Source organism: Kockiozyma suomiensis, assembly GCF_038497685.1.
Source record: "Kockiozyma suomiensis strain NRRL Y-17356 unplaced genomic scaffold V2V93scaffold_4, whole genome shotgun sequence".
In the NCBI taxonomy this organism is placed as follows: domain Eukaryota; kingdom Fungi; phylum Ascomycota; class Lipomycetes; order Lipomycetales; family Lipomycetaceae; genus Kockiozyma; species Kockiozyma suomiensis.
The window spans coordinates 242,793-263,921 of record NW_027117667.1 but is presented as its reverse complement, the minus strand read 5'-3'; the positions used below and the strand labels follow the sequence as shown (position 1 = coordinate 263,921).

At 44.2% G+C, this 21,129-nt stretch overlaps 8 protein-coding genes across 8 annotated transcripts; 4 read left to right on the top strand and 4 right to left on the bottom strand.

Moving 5' to 3' along the window:
• The first annotated feature begins 1,847 nt into the window (after positions 1–1,847).
• Positions 1,848–3,717, top strand: V2V93DRAFT_170388 (uncharacterized protein). The gene is made up of 3 exons (XM_066906921.1): positions 1,848–2,251; positions 2,329–2,804; positions 2,846–3,717. Exons 1-3 carry the CDS (start codon positions 2,226–2,228, stop codon positions 3,487–3,489), a joined length of 1,146 nt encoding a protein of 381 aa, XP_066766894.1. The 5' UTR covers positions 1,848–2,225; the 3' UTR covers positions 3,490–3,717.
• A 623-nt stretch (positions 3,718–4,340) lies between these two features.
• On the bottom strand, positions 4,341–7,253 carry V2V93DRAFT_366304 (uncharacterized protein). Its single transcript, XM_066909292.1, has 5 exons — positions 6,686–7,253; positions 6,180–6,573; positions 5,585–5,862; positions 5,304–5,407; positions 4,341–4,592 (listed from the first exon to the last, which is right to left on the bottom strand). The coding sequence occupies exons 1-5, from the start codon at positions 6,822–6,824 to the stop codon at positions 4,509–4,511; spliced, it is 999 nt and encodes a 332-aa protein (XP_066766893.1). The 5' UTR covers positions 6,825–7,253; the 3' UTR covers positions 4,341–4,508.
• A 20-nt stretch (positions 7,254–7,273) lies between these two features.
• On the top strand, positions 7,274–8,890 carry V2V93DRAFT_366299 (metal-dependent protein hydrolase). Its single transcript, XM_066909291.1, has 6 exons — positions 7,274–7,548; positions 7,614–7,684; positions 7,746–7,807; positions 7,862–7,968; positions 8,029–8,663; positions 8,719–8,890. The coding sequence occupies exons 1-6, from the start codon at positions 7,487–7,489 to the stop codon at positions 8,784–8,786; spliced, it is 1,005 nt and encodes a 334-aa protein (XP_066766892.1). The 5' UTR covers positions 7,274–7,486; the 3' UTR covers positions 8,787–8,890.
• V2V93DRAFT_366295 (ubiquinol-cytochrome C reductase complex 14kD subunit-domain-containing protein) lies at positions 8,804–9,744 on the bottom strand. Its single transcript, XM_066909290.1, has 2 exons — positions 9,492–9,744; positions 8,804–9,309 (listed from the first exon to the last, which is right to left on the bottom strand). Exons 1-2 carry the CDS (start codon positions 9,623–9,625, stop codon positions 9,051–9,053), a joined length of 393 nt encoding a protein of 130 aa, XP_066766891.1. The 5' UTR covers positions 9,626–9,744; the 3' UTR covers positions 8,804–9,050.
• Positions 9,745–9,971: 227 nt separating this feature from the next.
• On the top strand, positions 9,972–11,328 carry V2V93DRAFT_366294 (uncharacterized protein). The gene is made up of 3 exons (XM_066909289.1): positions 9,972–10,294; positions 10,406–10,729; positions 10,783–11,328. The coding sequence occupies exons 1-3, from the start codon at positions 10,040–10,042 to the stop codon at positions 11,056–11,058; spliced, it is 855 nt and encodes a 284-aa protein (XP_066766890.1). The 5' UTR covers positions 9,972–10,039; the 3' UTR covers positions 11,059–11,328.
• A 1,498-nt stretch (positions 11,329–12,826) lies between these two features.
• Positions 12,827–14,080, top strand: V2V93DRAFT_357675 (mitochondrial carrier domain-containing protein; the record flags this gene model as incomplete). Its single annotated transcript, XM_066908036.1, has 3 exons — positions 12,827–13,133; positions 13,194–13,337; positions 13,431–14,080. 3 exons carry the CDS (start codon positions 12,827–12,829, stop codon positions 14,078–14,080), a joined length of 1,101 nt encoding a protein of 366 aa, XP_066766889.1.
• A 540-nt stretch (positions 14,081–14,620) lies between these two features.
• Positions 14,621–15,191, bottom strand: V2V93DRAFT_378987 (uncharacterized protein; the record flags this gene model as incomplete). Its single annotated transcript, XM_066911988.1, has 4 exons — positions 14,621–14,746; positions 14,818–14,889; positions 14,954–14,986; positions 15,048–15,191. The coding sequence occupies 4 exons, from the start codon at positions 15,189–15,191 to the stop codon at positions 14,621–14,623; spliced, it is 375 nt and encodes a 124-aa protein (XP_066766888.1).
• Positions 15,192–19,473: 4,282 nt separating this feature from the next.
• On the bottom strand, positions 19,474–20,465 carry V2V93DRAFT_378986 (uncharacterized protein; the record flags this gene model as incomplete). The annotated part of the gene is made up of 2 exons (XM_066911987.1): positions 19,474–19,630; positions 19,714–20,465. 2 exons carry the CDS (start codon positions 20,463–20,465, stop codon positions 19,474–19,476), a joined length of 909 nt encoding a protein of 302 aa, XP_066766887.1.
• Positions 20,466–21,129: the final 664 nt, after the last annotated feature.

The window sequence follows — 21,129 nt, the reverse complement described above, 5'->3', positions numbered from 1 at the left end:
ATTATGCTGCGCAATTACGTATCCATTCCGCTTGTTGCATGTCAGTAAGGTGTACCCAAGGAAGGGTAAACAAAGCGGTCACTGCAGCGGCACCGACGACAGGAACCGCTAGTGCGCGGCACAAATATATTTTTTTTTGGCGCGCGCCACACTCTTACCATCACGGGTGCAAGATCTGCTTTTCATCCCTTCTATCGACTTACTATCTGCTATATCTGTTCTTCTATTCTGCGCGGTGTTCATGGTGAACAAGACCTTACTCAGCCTCTGACTATAAACCAGGCAGATCGCAGCTACCATCAATATCATTTATTTAGGGCAGCGGCCATCCTAACCGATACCCTTACCGAGCACGTGCCATGTCGTACCAAACAGTGGAAATTGATTTGTCGCATACAACCAAAGAACAACAATAACTGCACTCGCCAACGCAATAGCAGAGAAACAGAGTTTTCCAAGTACTGACGGCCACTACTACTATTTGTGTTTATCTGGTATGCAGCACTTGTTTATTGGACTTTTGCGTAACGCACAGGAGCTGCTTGGGAAGGAGGGCCCACTCAGGGATTTTATATACTTAAGCCGCAGCAGACACCAGAGAGCAGAGCGCCTCCCAAAACAGGGAGGAAGGTAGAAGGGGAGTCGAGAGTATCTAGTCTCGATTTTGACTGCATCCCCCTGCGTCACATCTTACAATTTTCCATCTGGCGACGCCGGGTGATATAATTTACTTTTGACTCTCGCGGCTGGTGTCAGAAGCGAAAATCCTACATGATCCGAGGGACTGAGCCAAGTTACTCAATGTACTCCCACAATTTAATAAAGATGTCAGACAAGGTTCCTACTGAGATGGTATCTATATGTAGTCACTGTTACTGGTTGCGTTTCCGCGCAACCACTTATCGACAGAGCACACCGACGGAGCACACCGGCCTGATATTGGAGAAAGGCTTGCTTTTTCCGCTATTGCCAAAGCGGAGTGCCGCAAATGCACAAACGGCTGAGTACAACTGTTTCGGTAGAGCTGCAGATACACCGTGGAGCTGGATTAAGGTTTACTGGACAGCGACTCTAGCGCTCTAAAAGGACCATAACCATATAAAAATAATCTGGTACACGCCAAAAAGAAAAGAAAAGGAAGACTTAAGAATGGAGCGGATCGCAAGTAAAGACTGAGCTAACACTGTACACTCAAACGTTAAGGTCCTTCTGCTGAGGTTGTGATGGACCGCTTCCTCGCAGCCGCATAGGTGTGACCTTAGCTTATCTGCCTGGGCTGCTACATAAAGAAACGCTGTTTCTGGTAACGCCGTTGAGTGCTCGCTCATTCGCTCGCCCGAAGCGGCAGCATCGGTCGCGCATGACTCGCTTGACGGTCCGAGGGCATCACAGCGCTGTGCTAGCTTGTCTTTTGGTGACAAGTCGGCGTGATGCTGTAGAGGTAGGAGCAGAAGCGATAAAATTGGCATAGGCTGCAAGGGCAGGACTGCGGCAGATACTAAATATTCAGGCTTTTGGCAACGTTCGCTGCGTAGACTCTACGATGCAAACGACATAAGGATGAGCACGATGCGAGTACTTTCGCCAAAGCTTTAAGCAGCTCATATATCTTGCACGCCCTACCGCAATCTGTAATGTGCACGCATTCTCTTTTCCAGTCCGCTCTCGCGTGCCGTCGCTCCTCCGGGCTGGCATTCAATTCGCGATGATGGCCGCTATAGTGCATATATAGACCCCGCGAGAGCTCATCAGCAACAGGCCGCCGCGCTCGTAGGCGATACTCGGCCGCTCTCCGCTCTACACTTTTTGTCGGGGTACTCGCTCGTCACACTGCGCACCCGCTTGCAGCCAGCCGTTGGTATCCACGTGATTCCTTAAGACTATTGGTATGTACGCGAGCAGTACCGAGTACGATACAGGCACATCCCTTACGCTAGTCCGCGTTCGGCTGCCGCAGATGCTACGTGCTGTGGTTTCAGAGCTTAATTCTAAAGTTTAACCACCGGGGAGTCCATTCCCAAAGGGCCCGCCTCAGCTGATGAGCAGGCCATCGTCCAGCGTCAAACGCGGTACCGGCTCTGCTCCTCTGCTCGCCGCCTGCTCCCAGACCATAAAGATCTTCCTGTCCGCCGTCCGTGCCTCGCCTGCTTCTGCTCCTACACTTACCTTACGCTCGCCATACCCCCTTTCGCACACCCTAGCATCCTCTAGTCCCCTACCGCCTCATGGATCTCAAATCCATCGTCTGCTCGTATGCTCTCATCCTTCCATATATCCTTTACTGCCCACCTTCGACTTGCTAATCGACTGCTTTTGTAACTTGTATAGAGACATCCCCTCCCGCCGCATGAGCGATCCAACCACATGCAACACGACCGCGTTGGCCTTGTCTGCTGCCTCATCGCCTTCCTCGGCCTCTTCTCCGTCGACTGCCCTCGGCGTTTCGTCCCTGCCTTCTCCACAGTTATCGCCGAATGAGTTCTCTAGCTCTAACTACACCACTGATCCGACATCGCCACTGCAGCAGCAGCAACAGCTCGCGTCCTCTTCGTACCAGAAATCCGTTGAGTCTGACAGCGAGCTTCCTGATACCAACTCATCTGCCTCCGGCGCGTCGAAACAGCCAAGCTCGAGTCGCAGATTTGCGCATATTCTCTCCGAGCAGCGCCGTAGGGAAAACATCAATGGTGGATTCATTGAGCTAAAAGGAAGTATTCCAGAATGTCGCGGCAGTCAAGACTCAAAGGCGGTCATCTTGCGTAAAGCAGTATTGTATATTGCTTCGCTAGAGTCGGAACTCGCGCGTATGAAGACTGCCTGCAGTACTCAGCTGCCTCAGTCGCAGCCTGTGTCTCAACAAAGATCGCCAGTGGCTGTATATCAGCAGCACTTATCTCCGCATGCACCGTCACCACCACCGCCACCACCACCACCACCGCTACCGCAACAGCAACAACATCAACAACAACAGCAGCAGATACATGCTCCTCATATGCAGATGGCACAGAGTTTGACGTCGACTCAATCTCCTGGTCATATCGTACCCATGGCGTCTCATGCTTCGCTTCAGTCGCAGATGCACCAATCTATGCAGCATCCTCCGACCCAGATGCATATCCAGCAGCCTATGCCGCAGCAGATCTACGTTCAGCAGCCTTCTACGCCTCAGCCTCAGATGACAAATATGCAGATGCAGCCTCCTCATCCTCATATGATAATGTCTGCCTCTCCACTACCGTTACCATTACATACGCAAGCTCCGCAGCGACATATGCTGACCCAGCATATTCCGCAACAGTCGCCTCCACTGCCAATGTCGGCGACTACTTCTGCTCCTCCTATTTACTACTATGCTGCTCCGATGAATATGCCGTATCATCCTCAGCCGATGCCGCACCAACAGCTACAGATCGCGGAGGGGACGCGGTAGATTGGTCCAACTTGGAGCGCGCAATACGTAAATTATTTGACTGCTCGGACACTTCTTGATTTTGGGCTTCTGCTTTTGGTCTTCTGCTTTAAATTTGTCTTATAGGATATTTAATAGGTGTTTTTTTGGGTTTATTTCGTTTTTGTTATTGGTTGAATTAGATACATATGTACGCTGGGCAGCTGGATGGAACATCGCATTATTAATCTTTTTTTCGATTTTCTGTATTATTACTATTATTTATATTCTGATATTTGTCGACGGTATGGACTAAGTTCGGCTAACGGGTTGCTGTTGTATATATAGCTAACAATTTCCTAAACACTATCTCCGATATATGCACTACGTCGCAATATAGATGCTAGTAGTAGGAAGAGCACAGCGACAAGAGTGTCCGGAATGCGAGGACGTCACGTCATGTCACGGCTTGCCTTGCATCCCTGCCCACATCTACGTATTGCAATCTTGCGACCACGCATCTACAAAGCCGGGCATCGCACATAAACGTCGGCAGCTAAAAGCTCCACACGAGGTGTATGCCCACAAAAAAGATACTATCGTCAGAAACCTGGCGTTGACTGAATTTTGGCAATGCATGAAGCCCTTGATTCCTGATGCCACGACAAAGATAAACCACGGTCATTAGTCCGACGGATTTTGATAATGCATCCTGCGCCGATCTCTTGCATTTCTGAGTTAGTCTCTCGAAGGGCAACTTGAAAAGAGAAGAGTGAATAGTATAGGCAGTGCTGCGCCTCGTTTGCGTACTAGCGGCAGGCCTAGACGAAAGCGAGAGAAACGGCTTTTGTGTGAAGCGAAAATCGCTTTCGGCTGACGAAGGCATGGAATGGAAGCTTAAAATAAAGACTGCTGCGTGCGCCCTACGAACTGAAAACATCCGAGTATTTGTATTAAAAATTATTAATTTCTATTACTAAAAAAGTACACGTCAATAGAACTGTCTATTTGACCTAGAGGGCACACAAAAGGATACCAATACTATGCGCGCCCACTTTATTGACCCCAACTGATCTTAATTTTTATTGTTTTTTATATCAATTCGTGTTTGGTCTTACACCTAAGAGTAAATATGGTTTTCGCGTACATAATTTGTTATAATGCTTGGGACGATCTGATTTAGCGTCAGTCCTGAACCCGCAACCTAAACATATCGGGGTTAGTACTTAACGGATTTAACTATCCGCGCGGGAAAACGAGAAAACCTTAATAGCAGGGGTATCTGCTTTGCGACAGCACTGGCAGCTCCTCCCACGCACTGTCATTCTATTGTCACAGCATAGCACAGCCCAGAAGTTAGACTTATTTTGTGATGAGCAAGCAGTGCAAACAATAACGATTACAAAAAAAATTTCAGAATGACCGGTGCATCTTCCTCGTGACAGCAGCAGCGCACTAGCATCAGGACGAGACGAAAAACCGTTGGACAACCGCAAGGGATATCCGGGAACCTTTTCCGCACACATGCATGCAGCTAGAGAACACGCCGCAATAAATGTTCGCATAGAGCAATACTGCATCTCTCACTCCTGTGCACGGCTTCTGTCAGTCTATAGATACCTCAGCGTTAAGAAACTCCCTGATGCGACGGAAGGGCCGACAGCAGAGAGGAACCAAGCGAGTGGTGGTCTCGATCGTGCCAGAAGAGCGGCACAGGGCTGCTGTGGGCAGTGCCGTTTCTAGAGTTCTGGCATGTCTTTCTTTGGGTGGATGCGTGAACGGTACGGCCAAGCGCGAAGAGCCAGTCGCTAGTACATCGCTGCCTGCTGAAGCAGAACTCCACCGAACCAGTGTGGTTTTCGCATAATAACCACCCGCGCAGTAGCAATAGAAAATGATAATCAGAGGAACTCACCTTGCCTAATTTTGCAGCAGCACGGGCAGCCGTAGAGCTCACTATTGATAAGTCCAAACTACGCCTCTCTCGATTTACAGTCTCATGCGTCAATAAGTCGTTGCCTGTTAAATAAATTAGCGTTTAATTGCAGGATTGAAAAATAGTGGTCAATGTGGCAAAAAACAAATAAGCTGTACGAGCTGAAGCCATCATGAGAGAAAGACCGCGCCGCTTTTGTTTTTTCTAGCCAGCAGGAGGAGGGGGGGAGGAGGGGATTGGGTTTCGCAGACGTTACTCACCGTTATCATCGCCGTCACCACCGTCTCCACTCTGTTGTTGCACGGCGCCTTTTGAATATTCACTGCTGTTCACTCCCGATGCCAACGTGCGCATATGTATGCGGTCAGCCCACGAGGGAGGAATACTATTTGCGTACCGACCACTGCGAATGTCCTCGACATACTGGCGTTGCTCTGCCGCGCTACCCCATTGCGGGCTATCTCGAATAAAGCAAACGATCCTGCAGCGTGCCATAAACTCTGCCAATGATTCAGCAACTGTCTTGCCATCGTAGTACCTTTTGAACAAATTAATATCAGCAACAAGTCAAGCCAGAAATGAAAAGGAAAAAGAAGACAGAAGCAAGGGCAGAGCCAAACATCCTCAAGCTAGCCGTTTTCGATTACTTGCGTTGACGTGAGTAGGCCTGAGTATGAGATTTAGACGGCAACCTTTTATCACTTTGTATCACACGTTCCGTATGTTCATGTAATGAACTGTAAAACAAAAAGGCTCCGCTTAGTATCAACGCTCTCCTCTAGCTCATACACTTGTAATAAACGTTATACGGCCTAAAAATATAATATGCACGAATAGTTAAAACGATTGACTTACTTTGCATCAAGTAGTCGAACTAGCGTATCATAGCCCGTGATATACACCTGCTCTTCAATTTGCGGAAAAGAGCTCACAATCGCAGCCGCCTTGTCAATAAATTTTGCAAACGGTGTGATACCTATAGCCACGTTAGAGCAGACGCCGGGATCTCCAATGTCGCCACTAAAGCGCTCCATCATGGCGAGTCGATGCTCCAGCGCTGCAGGAGCCACTGGTTTATCCGCGTTCTGAACCGCAAGAAGTAAAATCACATTTGCCGTCTTGCTCTTGTCGCTGGAATCTGGGATTGTTGATATCGATCTTGGCGCGTCTGATGAGTGGAGGAAGGCTATCGTATCGTTGACGAGCGCAAGATGTGCAATTGTTGGTGGATTGAAAGATGAGTCAAAAACTACATAAATCCAACAAAAAATAGATATCAGCTCTCTGTTTTGACAAGTTGGCAATGTTCGACAACGCTCAAAGTCTAGAGCCTAACAGGTAGAAAACCACGGGATATGTACCAATTAGAGACCTTGGACCCACACATTCTTTTACGCTGAGAAATTCAGGCTCGGATCTGTAAACAACCCGTACTCCATCGGTACCATTTCTCAAATCTTCTAATTGAGAACGATAATAGCTTACGGTACGGTACACCATCGTACACGGTAGGTCGACTGAGTAGTGGAGGAGTTGTGGTGAAGAAAGTCTTGGGAACTGCTAGTGAGTGTCGTTCGGTGCGGAAGGATGCGCAAGGAATTATTAGTCGTGCAGAAGCTATCGGTCGCGGAATACAGATTCCTGGATCAAAACCAAAATCGACGAGGTTAGTATAGAGATTTATGGTCGCGCAACAACGTATGCCACAGACAAACTAAGCGTAGATTTATTTGCTAGGTATGAGAGACGCCGCAAATTAAACGTAGACGCGCTTTGAAGATGCGTCAATTGTTCGGAGTATTTAGAACACCAACTCAATAACAAGTAAATCCTCAAAATAAACAAAAATCAATTGCAGTACTTTTGCCTCCAGTTTAGCATTGAAAGTCTAGAAATAGTCGTTGATAAATGTCTTGAAAGAAAGGTGCGTGCAGCCATCCTTGTTCGCAGTTTCTATTTATCTGGGATGTTTGCACTGTCCCATGGGTAAGGGCACGTATTGGGAGAGAGAGAAGCCGCATCGATAAATCGATAAATGAGAATTTGAAAATTTCAAATCAAATTTCCTCTTTGATTATCCTTTTGATACCCGTACTATAATTACTTACTCACTCTGATTTATATTGAGATAATTGATCACTGGATTATTGATAATCATATTTATGATCGAAGAGTTACCTGACGCAAAAAGGCAAAAAATAACTATGAAGATCGGTACTCATAGGTAACTATAACACAACTTGGTTGCTTTCTTTATAGGATTTCTAATAAGAACGCGGCTGGCTTTAGTGGAACGTTTCATGCAGATGAGGCGCTTGCAGTATTTATGTTGAAGCTGTTGCCGCAGTTCAAAGGAGCTAGTGAGAGACAGCATTTACGGCATGTGAAATGTATTGAATAATGCTGATTTTTTTTATTTAGCTGTTATTCGGTCGCGAGCACCTGATATTCTTGAATCTTGCGATATCATTGTTGATGTTCAGGTATGAATTAATTCTGATACTGACCAGTGTTAGAGGGCTGATTGAAGGAAATAGGGACAATATGATGGTACCAAGCACTTCGACCATCACCAGCGTGGATTTATGGAGACGTTCTCCCCCGCGTTCAAGACCAAGCTCAGTTCGGCTGGTTTAATATTCAAGTATGATTCCTGCCATATAGAGTAGAAATTAAAGGCATGATAATTGAATATTTTTTATAGACACTTCGGGAAAGATATTATTTCTCACCAACTGGAGATACCCAGTAACCACGCGCAAATTCCTCTTCTTTATGAGAAAATTTATACCGAAATGATTGAGGCTATAGACGGTAATGATAACGGCCAAAGCGCATATCCAGACGATACACCAGCGGCTTACAGCACCAAAGCAATCACGCTTCCAGGAATGGTGGCCTCTCTAAATCCGGCTTGGAACGATGAGTCTAACGACGCAATTCTTGATTCGCAGTTTGAGAAAGCTAGTCAGTTGATGGGCGGCGTGTTTGTCGATCTAGTGAAGTACTATGGAAAATCGTGGCTGCCTGCGCGTGATATAGTAAAGGCATCTATCGAGAAAGCCACTGAATACGACCCAGAAGGTCGCATTGTTGTCTTTGACGACTACACGGCTTGGAAAGATCATCTTTTCAAGCTGGAAGAGGAACTTGGAATTTCAGGAAGAACATACTATGCTCTTTATAGTGACGGTAAGGGCTGGCGTGTGCAGGCTGTTCCCGTATCACCTGATAGCTTTACGTCTAGAAAAGCTTTACCTGAGCCTTGGAGGGGAATCAGAGATCAAGCTCTGAGCGAACTTACCGGAATCGATGGCGGAGTATTTGTTCATGCTGCGGGTAAGTTTTGGCTTGTTTAATGAGATATTATGAATATGCTAATACTTTCGATCAGGCTTCATTGGCGGTAACCAAACTCGTCAAGGCGCACTTCTTATGGCGCAAAAGGCTCTCACCTTCTAAAATTGATCGTAATGGCAAAAGAAAAATACATGTTTAAAAGTAAGCTTCTGTCAATCTATATGTTTCGCATATATCACGTATATTTAGACTATCCTTGTAATCTGTAAAACAAATTCAAATAAAATCAGTTTCACGAAACTAGAAAAAGTACGTGTACATGGCACAGCTCCTACGCCAGTATCCCAGTTTAATAGTTTTTATTAATGCTCTATCTTACTATTGCCTTCTTTCTGCTTCATGCCGTTCATTATTCGATAAATGCATTTATTTCCGAGCAGCAACAGTCGCGCTGTCGAAGTACTGTCTCTCGCGGAGCTCGGCCTCGGCCTCGAGAATGTAAGGAGTGAGGTAACGGATATCGTCTTCAGGCTTGAGTCGCTCCTCCTTGGGGAGAAGCTGATGCATCAGCGAAAGCTGGTGAGCGCGTCGGATTCTGAAGACGCGGTCGTAGTACTCCTTGGGTTCGAGTCTGCTAATTGCCTTTTGAACAACGGGGCTCTCCTCGGCAATCAGATCGTCGTATCTAAAATAATAAACATAATTAGGCATTCAAGATCTTTGAAAACAAGATAGATTTGACGCTGGATGGTGAATGATTATATGCAATTTAAGAAATAGCACATCTGCATCTTGAAAAGTATCTCCACCGATCAATCATCTCTTCCCTCCATCACGTTCAAACATCTATCACAAACACTTTCGTACCTTAATCCGAGTTTTCTGTATCCGTTGACCTCGCTAAGAAATCCGGCAAAGGGGACAATGAGCTTAGTGAGGGTAGGTGACTTGGTGCTCACAAAGTTCGCCAGACCAAATGTCCGCAAGAAACTTCCAGTCATTGTTGTGAAGTTATTAGAGATATAAATAAAAAATGAAAATAAAAATGAAAACTGAATCCGTTCTCGTAACTGATCTGTCGAGAGTGAACCACAGGTTAAGAGCTGGTCTAGTAGAAAATCGAATCCTGAGGTTCCGAAGACTGAATGCAGCCTTTACCCTCTTTGCATTTCGTCGACTTTGATTGGCCACATTCTATGCACTCGCAGTATCTGCACTTATGCATTTGCGGCTCTAGTCACCTAAAAAAAGAGGGTAACTTCCATTAACAGTTTAGTTTATGGGGATCAATGTAAACAAACAGCCGACGACGTCGTATTTCGCAGGACATTTGACTTCCTCCTCTGACCTTCTCCAAGCAATCCATCGTACTCATTTACTCTACCTTCAATCTACTTACTGCTGTTCCTTATTTTATGCAAAGTTGGAGTATCTTGTTACAACGACATTGCATCTTATCTAGACCATTGTTCATTATGCAGCGCTCCCTCCGCAGCGTCCGATCTGCTCCGTCGTCGTTGCGGGCGCAGTACCTCCACTCCTCAGCTTCGACCCCTACGCCGAGTCACGTATTTAACAAGACTGGATCTGGATATAAGAATTTAACTGTTGAAAGTCTCAAATCGGAATGTCGCAAACGCGGACTCAAAGTTAGCGGAAACAAAAGAAATGTTAGTCTCTGGTCGTTGATACTATTATCCTCTGTCGGCTCGGTTTTCGGTGCTATTTACAGTCCGAGCGCACTGTACTTGAAATAAGCTAATTAATTATTGCGCATGTAGCTTATCGACCGCCTCTCATTAGACGACTCATCGTCCTCCTTCTCCACTTTGGTGTCGCCCTCGCCGACTCGCAATCGCGCTCCTAAACTTCTATCCACGCCTCAGTCAAAAAGAATTTCAACCGCGGTGCTTTCCAAGACGCCAGTAGAGGTCATTAAGGCCAAGGCCGAAAAGATTGTGATGCCGAAGTCCATGTCACAAGAGGCTGCTCGCATGTTTCATGCGAACCAGGCGACCAATGCTAAGAACGATAATTCGACTATCGATTTCTATCAATTGCCAGCTGTTGTCGACACCGACACGACTTCTAGCTATGCATTCATTGTATGCTGCATTTCACTTTTAGAAACAGTTCCCGTTGACTAACAAAGTTACAGCCCGTCATATCATCCGGAAATGAAACCCAGGCAGCCACTCCCGCAGACGAATCTGCGGTGTCTCGCCCTGAGATCTACCATGTCAGCGGAGACAATGTTGCACAGCCAATTCAAGATATGTTGGATAATTATAGTGTATCTGAGGCTGATTCTCATGAGTATACGCATAACCCAGATGAATTGGAATCGCGTGATAAGATTGTGCTTACGTCGTTGTTAGCTGTCACTCTAGCATGGTTTGGCTTAGGGAATTTAAAAAAGAAGGATGAACATTGATGCTATTTTTCTCCAAGTTTCTTTCGTTTGGTTTTTTTTGTGGAATGAATGCTGGAGTTCAATACGGTTTGTGCTTTCTAATTTGTTCTTTAGTTTTGTATGTCTTGTCGCTTGGAGCTAAGACTGATTCTGTTGCTGTGAACCGATGGATTTGGCGATTGCGAATTTGATTTCTATGTGAATATAAGATATTAGGAAGAACAATAGTTGTTTAAATTAGCTTCAGTTGAATTATATAATACTCTACAATTTTGTCCAATTGAGTAAAGACAATGCGCAAATTGTGTTTTAGTGGGTTACCGGTTCGTAGATTGTAAATGAGTAGAGGCTATAGTAGGTTCAAATGACGGAGTCTGGTGGAAACATGGAGAGATCTTCCGGATCTGTCAATGACGAGAGATGATGATGAATGTTATTTGATGGCGGTTGATAAGATTGCAAATGATAGGAGGAGCTCGAGATGTATAAATGCACTGAAATTTTGTCAAGAAAAGCAGAAAAGTAAATTGTTTTCAAGAAAACATAATATTATCAAAGCTCCTTGTCTTGAATGGTGTACAAATACTGTGGAAAAAATTCAATGCTGTAATCTCGGTCGGAGGGCGGACGTTAAAAGAGATATCTTACAAAAGAAAAGTGGACCGGATGATTTCCCGGAGAAGAACCCGGGTGCGTGCGCGGAGATTGGCGTTGGTTTCTGCTCCATGGCTCTTTGATCATCTTGTATTTGAACTGGTTGTCTGGTTAGCTTTATAAAAGATGTGTAGATATTGGGTTCTAAGCGGTTTTTATCGAAAAGGTGTGAATGAATTGATAGTCGTCGATGTCTAAATTAAGTGTATATCTGCACGATTATTGTCGAGAGAGAACAGCAAAAAGAAAAGTCAAGCGCAGCCAGGTTTCCGATCCTCAGAGCACAGATAAAAATAAGAAAAACGACTTGAGCTGATTTTTTTTTCTACTTGGATCCTGGATCCTTGGTAGTTCAAAAATTAACGGAGAAAGCTGATACCTGAGTTTCGTCTCTTTTATCATCACTAGTTATTTATTCCAGCTTTAGCGAGTATCAAAACCTGAATTCGCTCAATTGCAGCAAAACGCAAAATAGGATTTATATTTTTTATTTAATCTCTTTTTCCTTTGAGCTGCTAGCGTCTAGCTTACTCTGGTTCCCGCTTAGTCATATCGGACTCCACACTGACACTCTTGCGCACAGTGGGCGCTCTCCGGGCTGCCGGTAATCCCGTTCCACGAGCCGATAAAGCATATCTCTATTGATTAATATACGTCTCTTAGCCCGCTGTGCAGTACTTTATCTATTTCTCGATTTTAATTCCAAACGGAGAGAAAAAAAAGTCTGGCTGGCAGGTTCAGCTCTATTTGCTGGGATTTCTATCTATTTGATCTGTCAGTAAACCCTTACACAATCAACATCCGCCCAGTTCTATCCTCCCGGCCGCACAGAAGAGCAACTATTCTTCTTTCCCCCCCTGCCAACACCGATCGTCTATATTCTTTTCGGTTTTCGATTAATATCGATTGACGAGTTTTGATATAAGCTTTGCTCCGTTTTGGATAAATGATGCTGGCCAGCGTTAACTGGACAATTTGATATCTACTGTCTTTGTATCGAGCAGGCGGTTTTTCTTACCGCGTTTATATATTTCAACTGATTTGGACGGTTCTGATTCCCTGTTTTAGCTGAAAAGTTATACAACTTTTATTGTTATAAACTTTTATACGTTTGCATCATAATCATACAGCAGGCATGGGAGGTTCACACTCTGAGACCGCGACGCCGTCGCCAGATACCGCAATCTTCATCTCGCAAATGAATAACAAAAGCACGGTAAAAAGGTCGACAAGCGATCACTCGACATCACCGGTTTCCTGGGCGACTGATAAAGCGGGAAGTCTTAGTATACAATCGATATATGCATTGTCGGGTGCTACTGCTGGAGTTGTTTCGGGACTGGTCGTGTGTCCGTTGGATGTTGTAAAGACGAGATTACAAGCTCAGGGTGGCTTCACAAAATACGGTATAATATCGACACATCATTATGATGGTCTGCTAGGTACGATAATTTTTCTCAAAATATGTAAAGTGCTGTGCAAGCTAATCATTATTGCTGCAGGGACAATACGAACGATCTGGCAAACTGAGGGCGTAAAGGGATTTTATAGAGGTGTAGTGCCGATAACATTTGGATATTTGCCAACTTGGATGGTATATTTTACGGTTTACGAACGTTGTAAGAAAGAATTACCAAAACAGACCGGTACGCTGATCACCTCTTCTTTTGATTGGATTGAAGTTCTTTTCCTTGCTTGCTTAATGACTAGGTTCTAACGATATCTTTCTCCTTCTGTAGCATTGAAAGACCATCCTGTCTTTGTACATTTATTTTCAGCCTTATGCGCGGGAGCTTCTTCAACCACAATCACAAATCCAATTTGGGTAGTCAAAACCCGACTAATGACACAAAACGAGAACACCTCATACCATTACAAAGGCACGATCGACGCCTTTAGATCAATGTACAAAAACGAAGGTCTGATTTCGTTTTATGCCGGCTTATTACCGGCATTACTAGGCCTAGCTCACGTGGCGGTCCAATTCCCGCTATACGAGAGATTTAAGACGATATTTGTGCCGGGCGCCGAGTCGAAACCGTCGGAGTTGCGAAAAGTCGGCGGTATTATCTTTGCATCATGCTTATCTAAAATGATGGCTTCGGTCGTTACCTACCCGCACGAAGTAGTGCGGACGCGAATGCAGATCCAACGAGGTCTGCCGCACGAGCATAATTTGTCAGGTTACGACGGCATCATCAAGACCACGAAAGATTTGTTCAAAGAAGAAGGATGGCGTGTATTTTACACTGGTATGGGCACAAATCTGGTACGAACAGTTCCAGCCAGTGCGGTAACGCTCATTACATATGAAGTTCTGGTTGACAAACTTACAATATTTAAAGATGTTCATGATTGTAGAGTTGCGGAGAATAGTACTTTGGAGTGAATCGATTGTTATTGCAAAAAAGAGCTTTTATAGGGTTTGTTGAATAATTTAGCATAGTCACTTATTGTTGAGTATGATGGTATTCTGTTCTTTTTATTGTATTTGCTTTTCATTGCGCGTTTGTATGAAGTTTTTGTATTAGCGCTCGGGCACCAGTCTTTTTGATTTTTTCTTCTCTTTCCTTTTTATCGTCTGGTTTTCTCTTTTCATATATAGGCTTTTTTGTTTGTTTGTGTCCTGCATTCTGTACGGTTGTATCGGTATCAAAGTTTCTTTATCTTCAATCGAATAAATTAAAAGAAAAGTAAAATAAAAAGAGGCAAATACTGTCATATAGTAAGATAAAAGGGACTTGGTTTTCGCAAGGTTAGGAGTAGAATTGGACAGCATCATGAGATACAGATTGACTTGCAATTATCTGTCTCACTAGGGTGCCTTTTTGGGCAGACGTTTCTCATAGCAAGAAGTGTGTGTTGTTCACACACTGATCCACACCAGTGCTATTAAAATGCATCAACAGATCATCAAAGCAATAAAAATCTACTTGCTCATCAAATTAGACGGCGCCGCTGCCGGTTTATCTAAATCAAGCTCTCTAGCTCTCAAGATTGCTAGTTTTGATTTTTGTTCGTCAGTGAGATTTTCATTGTTATATCGTGCGCTGATCTATCTCCATAACGCGTCAGAAAATCAATTTTCACATAGCATCTAGATGAAGACCATTTGAAAGAACTCACTTCGTCGCGAATTGTGTCTTCTCTGGATTTTGCGGAGTCGGTTGTTGCTACTACTGCGAATAGCCCGACAGTCTGGCGGATATCATACTTGTTAGATCCTCAACACTAACACTATCTAAAACAGAAAAAAACTTACTGCGGCAATAGATACCAGCGGTAGAACATACACCTATCAGTCAAAAATTAGAAAATCAAATCTCGATTTGACTGCAAAATTCAAATCAACCTACCTTCTTATTCCTACCTAGAGCTTTCCACCAGATATTTTCAGACTTTCTGCGACCTCGCAGAGTCTTTGCTGCAGAAGAATTTACAGCTTCGGGCTCAACTATACCTCGTAATAGATCCTCTGGATTTCGAGATCTTTTGGACATCTTGTTATCGGCATTGGCGGGGCTGCAATCTGGCAAATATTTGTTACCATCCCACGGTGAGAGTGTGAATGCGAAACTCCTCTTTTCTAGTTGATTAGGTATTAAATTAGTAAGCGTTAAATTGAGATTTAACAGGAGGTTGGGTTGGAAAAAGATTTAGACGAAGAGCCGCACAGGTTCTAATGTTCTGTGCGATGGCGGACTACATATGGTGCATTCTCGGATGATCTCTGTATAGAATTCTGGGCATAGAATTCCAAAATTTTTATAATATTTTTATGGGAATAATAATGAAAAGAGAGTTACATGATTCCAAGTTTCTGAGAATAATTGAGGCGTTTTTGAAGCAGATAGATGATCTTGTATATAGTTTAGAGGGGAGGAGTATAGTAAGGATCAGCGTCGGGTGATAGACTCCGAGTTGTAATTGGGATCAATGAACATGCAAATTCTAAATCAATAATTGTCATACTAGTTGATAGTCTTGAAAGGTAAGATGTGGGGATGAATACTATACCGAGGTCTGATGTCCGTCAGGTTTTTTCGGTGTTCAGTGCCGACCCAATTTGCGAGGATCGACCTAACTAATATAAGATGGCTTACAGCTAACTTATTAGAATAACGCTTGCTGCCGAAAGAACTAAGAAGCACACCTCACGCCAGAGAGTAGAAAGCTGCAAGATCTGCCCGCAGCGCAACTACTAATGGCAACTTCGGCAAGCGAGCTAGTCCCGAGGCAAGGCGATGACCCGATTAAGCGCAACGTGAGAGACAAATTACATAACTTGTGAATCAAATCAGAAACAACGCACTGAGCGGATTGTGATTTGCTTTATGAGAGAAGTAGCGACAACAGAGACAAAATTGTTTACGCAACGAAATAATGATTTAGAATATCAGACAGGAGAAATCAACGGCGGTGTCAGACCTCTCATGTAACAGAAACGGCGCGTACCAGACGATCAGATCTGGGTGATTGAAAACCACCCTTTTGCCGCTCAACTGGTCTAGGTTCTCATTTTCTCATTTTCTCATTTTAAAATTCTTATTAGAGAAAGCTATAAGTACTTTTCTTTTTTGCGTAATGTACGAGCAGGAATGTTAGCTACCGTAAGCTATTCATCTCTGTTTCATAAATTTTTAGGTTGAACCTATTTACAGTTCGAGGGAATGAATGATGAATGCCCGTGAAAAAAAGCCTGTGACTGCTTTTTCTCATCGCTCATTCTGTCTCTGAAGATACATTCATTGTAGTATGTATTTTGTCTCCCTTTTGTCGTCGGTCATGCCGAAGATAGATTTTGCCGGTCTACATCACACACCGACGTTTCGCTGATTCTGCTCAGCGATTAAAATGAAACAAAGTGAAAGAAAATGAATAAGTACATAGATAAATAATATATAAATAATAAATAAATAGCGAACAATAGCAATTGTTTTCGCTTTTCACCAGCACATGACTACAGCACATCTCAAGAATCAAATCAAATCAATTTAAACCACAATTGAATGCGAAACGAGTGTGATTTCAGAGCGGGTCCATCTCAGACCTGCCAGACTCGGCCGCCGCTTTGCCTGCATCTTGTCTTCCGTCATCGACTCGTAAATCCCTTCTAGAGACTTGTTCGACATGCTCGACACGATTAGACTGTCAAACTGAGTTTAACTTTACTCTTATTTATGATGGCCAGGCAACATTTAGACCGCCTCTCAAGAGATGTTGCTAACTCTTTTTTTATTTACCGTGATACACCATTCTGTCATTCCGCAATTATCGCAAAATGCAGAACTCTTTAAGTCCGTGATGACATATTGCCAGTGATTCGCCGTCGTATACCGCCATAAACCTACAAGATCATGATCTCTCACCAAATCAATTCCGGAAAGCAAATCATTTGGACGTCGATATAATTCGTAAGCGTATTGAATATTCGTCAAGGGTGAATAGCCACGAGTCTCTTCTATTAAGCTGGCGAAACGTAAATAGACTCAATAGACGAGATTGTAGAAAAAAACCCGACATAAGAAGTTATACGAGAAGAGATAAAACTCATTGACACAATTACGCTATTAGATGATCTCACTTGGGCAACCAAAAGTGAAATCCAAATAAATACGAAGGGACGTGCGTCAGCACGCTTTCAGTGCCTTATCCGACTGTTGATTTGGATTTTTTTCAGATTCTGAACGGCGTTTAGTTTGAACCTAGCATTCTTTGGCCTACACAAAGCGAGTTAGAATCGCTTTTGATGCCCAATTGCGAGCGGGAGGGCCAGCCGCTTCTTTAGTCTATATTCTAGACATCATGATTTTGACTATAAATTACAACACATCTGATTCGAGCAACAGCTTTTGGACTCTTGTCTCATTTTCATTTTCAGCTTCCAGTACAAGCCGGCCGCACTCACGGTTGCTGATATCTAATTAGCAAATCAGAAGAAAAGTCAGGTAGGCTTCGCGATGGCCTCAGAACGGTGCGCCATATATGTAAGAGAAGTTGAAGAATGCTTTTAAGTTTTTTTGTCGTTGATTGAGCAGCCACGCTAAATAGCCTGTGCCTTTCCGCTTTCTCTTATCAAATTCTTTTTTGTTCTGCTTTTGGTATAGAGTAGTATACAGAAGCACGGGGTCGTTTTTTTTTATTATAATTTGCTAATTTAGGGCTGTCAAATTGGGCGTTATACTAGAGTTGGAATCGTTAATGATTTTGCCTACCAGATCACACCAGTACTAAAACTGTAAGCCGCTCACGTTTCTTCAAAGTCTACATGAGTTGAATAGATATACAGTCAAATGAACTAGTCAGAAAATAGTAGTAACCTGGCATGTCAAAGAGGCACGACGAGAGATTAGCCCGCCTAGTTTCTCGTTCACCTGATTCCGCCGTCCCGCTCGCACCCCGCCATCTCATCTCCGCTTCGCCAGCACAGAAATATATTACTAGAGCAAAATAAATTACTAGGACACAAATTTCAATCGGGGCATCAAATTTGAAGTTCGTTTTCTTATTAATATAATTGGCAAATGCAATTCCTGTCTATCCAAAGTCATATCCCTACTATGATAATGTCAATCAGTACTCAAGTCAGCTGCCACCAACTTCAGCTGTCAGTAGATAGAAGTTGTTGGCTCTCTGAACACTCTAAAGCATTTACATGCAGATAAGATGGATAGTTAGAGTTATTTAAGACTAAGCATTTCACATATTTCTAGTACATTCAGTACATTCAGCACAGAAAAACGGAGTATACTCACTAAAAAGGCACACAGAAAAACCAAAAAAAAAAAAGTAGAATCAGTAAAAAGGCATCTACAAATAAAGTACTACAGAGCACCACTAAATGTCACGCTTAGTTATTAAAAAGGCAGAAAACAGCACACTAAAACACCTAAAAGATACAAAATACAGACACATAAAAACAGAACGCCACACACACGCTCTCTCGCAGGACACAAAATAAACCAAAGTTAACCATCTCTCGCCATAAGCTATTCGTTACTTACTCACTTTTCGTCAATAGACGCCATAACCAAAATAAACTCTCAAAACCAAAGCAGCTTAGTATTAAACGAGAAAATAAAACAGACTCCAAATTAATTGATTAATTATACACATGTCATATTAATAGTCAGTTCGTTTTCGACAGTGTTTATAAATCTTCTTGCGTGCGCTTCAGCGCTTCAGCGAATAAATTAGATGCCGACAAGTTAAATATTAGAGTAAAAAGTCTGAGTAGTTGAGGATAAATAAAAGTACACCAGCTCAAAGCATATATCAAATCCAGTTGCTTTTCTTCAAGCCGAAGAGGAAAAAGAGCCGATCATTGATAAAAATCAGAATGAAATCCAAAAAAAAAATTATTGAAACGCAAATCTAGAAGTGAGATGAACTTTTTGATCGGCAGCTTGTGCGAGAAGGTAAAGCAATTGATGATATGAAACACAATTTTGAATACGTCAGAACGCTGTTGTCGCATACTTTTAAGAAAACCAAATTATATCCCTGATAGTACTAAACGAAAAGTAAAGTTAACAAAAGGTGATCTCCTGTGACCAAAAGACAAGTCAAAAAATTACTTTTTAACAACGCTGCAGTCTATATTTCAAGATTGCTAGGTTACGGCATTGTTTGTCATCAAGAAAACGCCAAAAATCCAGTACAAAAAAACAGAACCAAAACGCATAAAACCACCCAATATACCGAATACCAAAACCAAAACACGTACCCAAACACGTAAACATAAGCGTGAGGCATACGCGGATCATAAGCGAGAAAACTAGTTCAACGCTTTGAGTTCTCACCTACCGCGACGCCACCGCCGCAATAAAGGCACGAATATCGGCCGGCAGATTGGGTAGAGCGCATAGTGACCCATTCACCTTTAGCAGGGATACGACCACAAGACGAAGACAGACAGCGAGCACCGGTCTTTTTATATCTAAAAATGAAAAAAAATGAAAAAGATTAGCATCATTATCCATCCAAGAGATCATAGTAATGATCTACGCGGATCCGGCATACCTCAGACCACAGGAATTACATAGCTGGCCAGCGTCGACAGACCAGCTAGGGCGCCAGCATGGCGATTGATCCGAGCCGCAGGATATGCACTTTCGTCCGCTGTGGTTGCTATGCAAGGTAGCAGCTGCAGGTTTAGGTGAAGGTGAAGGGCTAATAAGTCCCAAGTCGACATCAGACTTATCGTCGACGAATTTTGCCACGTATGCGTGGTCGATAGATGCAGACGTAGCGGCATTCTTCTTAGGCGACGAGGACTTGTGAGAAGACGAGGAAGCAGTCTTGCGTTGAGCAGCGCCGGAAGAGGAGGTTGCCAAAGATGAGCTTGAACCATTACTGTAAGGTCTGGAAGCAGTGATGCGGTCGAACTTGTACGAGTGGTTTCGGCGAATCCAAGTCTCGATCTGAGGTCTCCACGACTGACGAGGTGCAGTGTCAGGGTAGAACAGACTGAGATCAACCTGCGGGAACGGGAACTCAGCACGCTGCGAGTTCGAAGCAGATTTGGGCGACTGGTCGCGCGACACGGGCTCATCGCACTCATCACTCGAAAGACAGGCCTCCGAGTTTGGGGTCGGGAGCGGATTGACAAAAGTTTCTGCACGCTCGTCGTAAATGTTAGCGGATCGCGAACGCTCTTTGAGGACGCGCTCGAAGGCGCGATCAAACGCTTTGTCGTCGCCGACGGCAGGGAAGCAACCCATGTCTACCGACGGGTTGGGAGAGGGCAGACCGGAGCTCTCCATGGCGATCATTGTGCGGACGGGAAAAGAAGCAAAAGGAGAGAGAGCAGACAGCAATAGAAAAGCAAGTTTAGGGCAGACTTGCGGGCGCGCGACAACGGGGAAGAGATGGACTGGAAAGAAGAGACATGCGTTTAGCGGAGCGGGAGGGTATATAAATTTTAGGAGAGTACGCCCTCGACGCGAATGGGACGAAGGTTTGATTGCAGTAGCTGTTTGTACACCGGAGTGGTGCACGACGGAGGCCCGTACTCACGATGAGCTCGCCGCAGCTTTGCCAATTGCGTGCCGACGATTTCAATCAAATGTGGCCCTAACCCGGTGGAGGTATGTATACCTGCGAAATTAAACGCTCGACAGCGCGTCGGCGGCCGTCTGAGACGCTGAGTCGACGGACGGGAGAGAGCGGGTTGCGGAGAAGGAGTTGGACCCGGATAAAGATCATTTTTGGAGTTCTACTCTAGATTTGGTGAGTTTGTAGCTACAGAGCGCTGCAATAAGATAAAACAGGCAAATGCAGCTGCAGTCCGGCACTTTACTGATATCTGCTCTCGATCTCGCGCGTTGTTATTCATGCACTGGTTGAATAGAATGAGGGATTGAGCGACCGGGTCGACTACCAGCGGGCCGGTGGCGGGTATCGCACCTCGGGCGGATGTCGAAAGCGCGCCCAAAA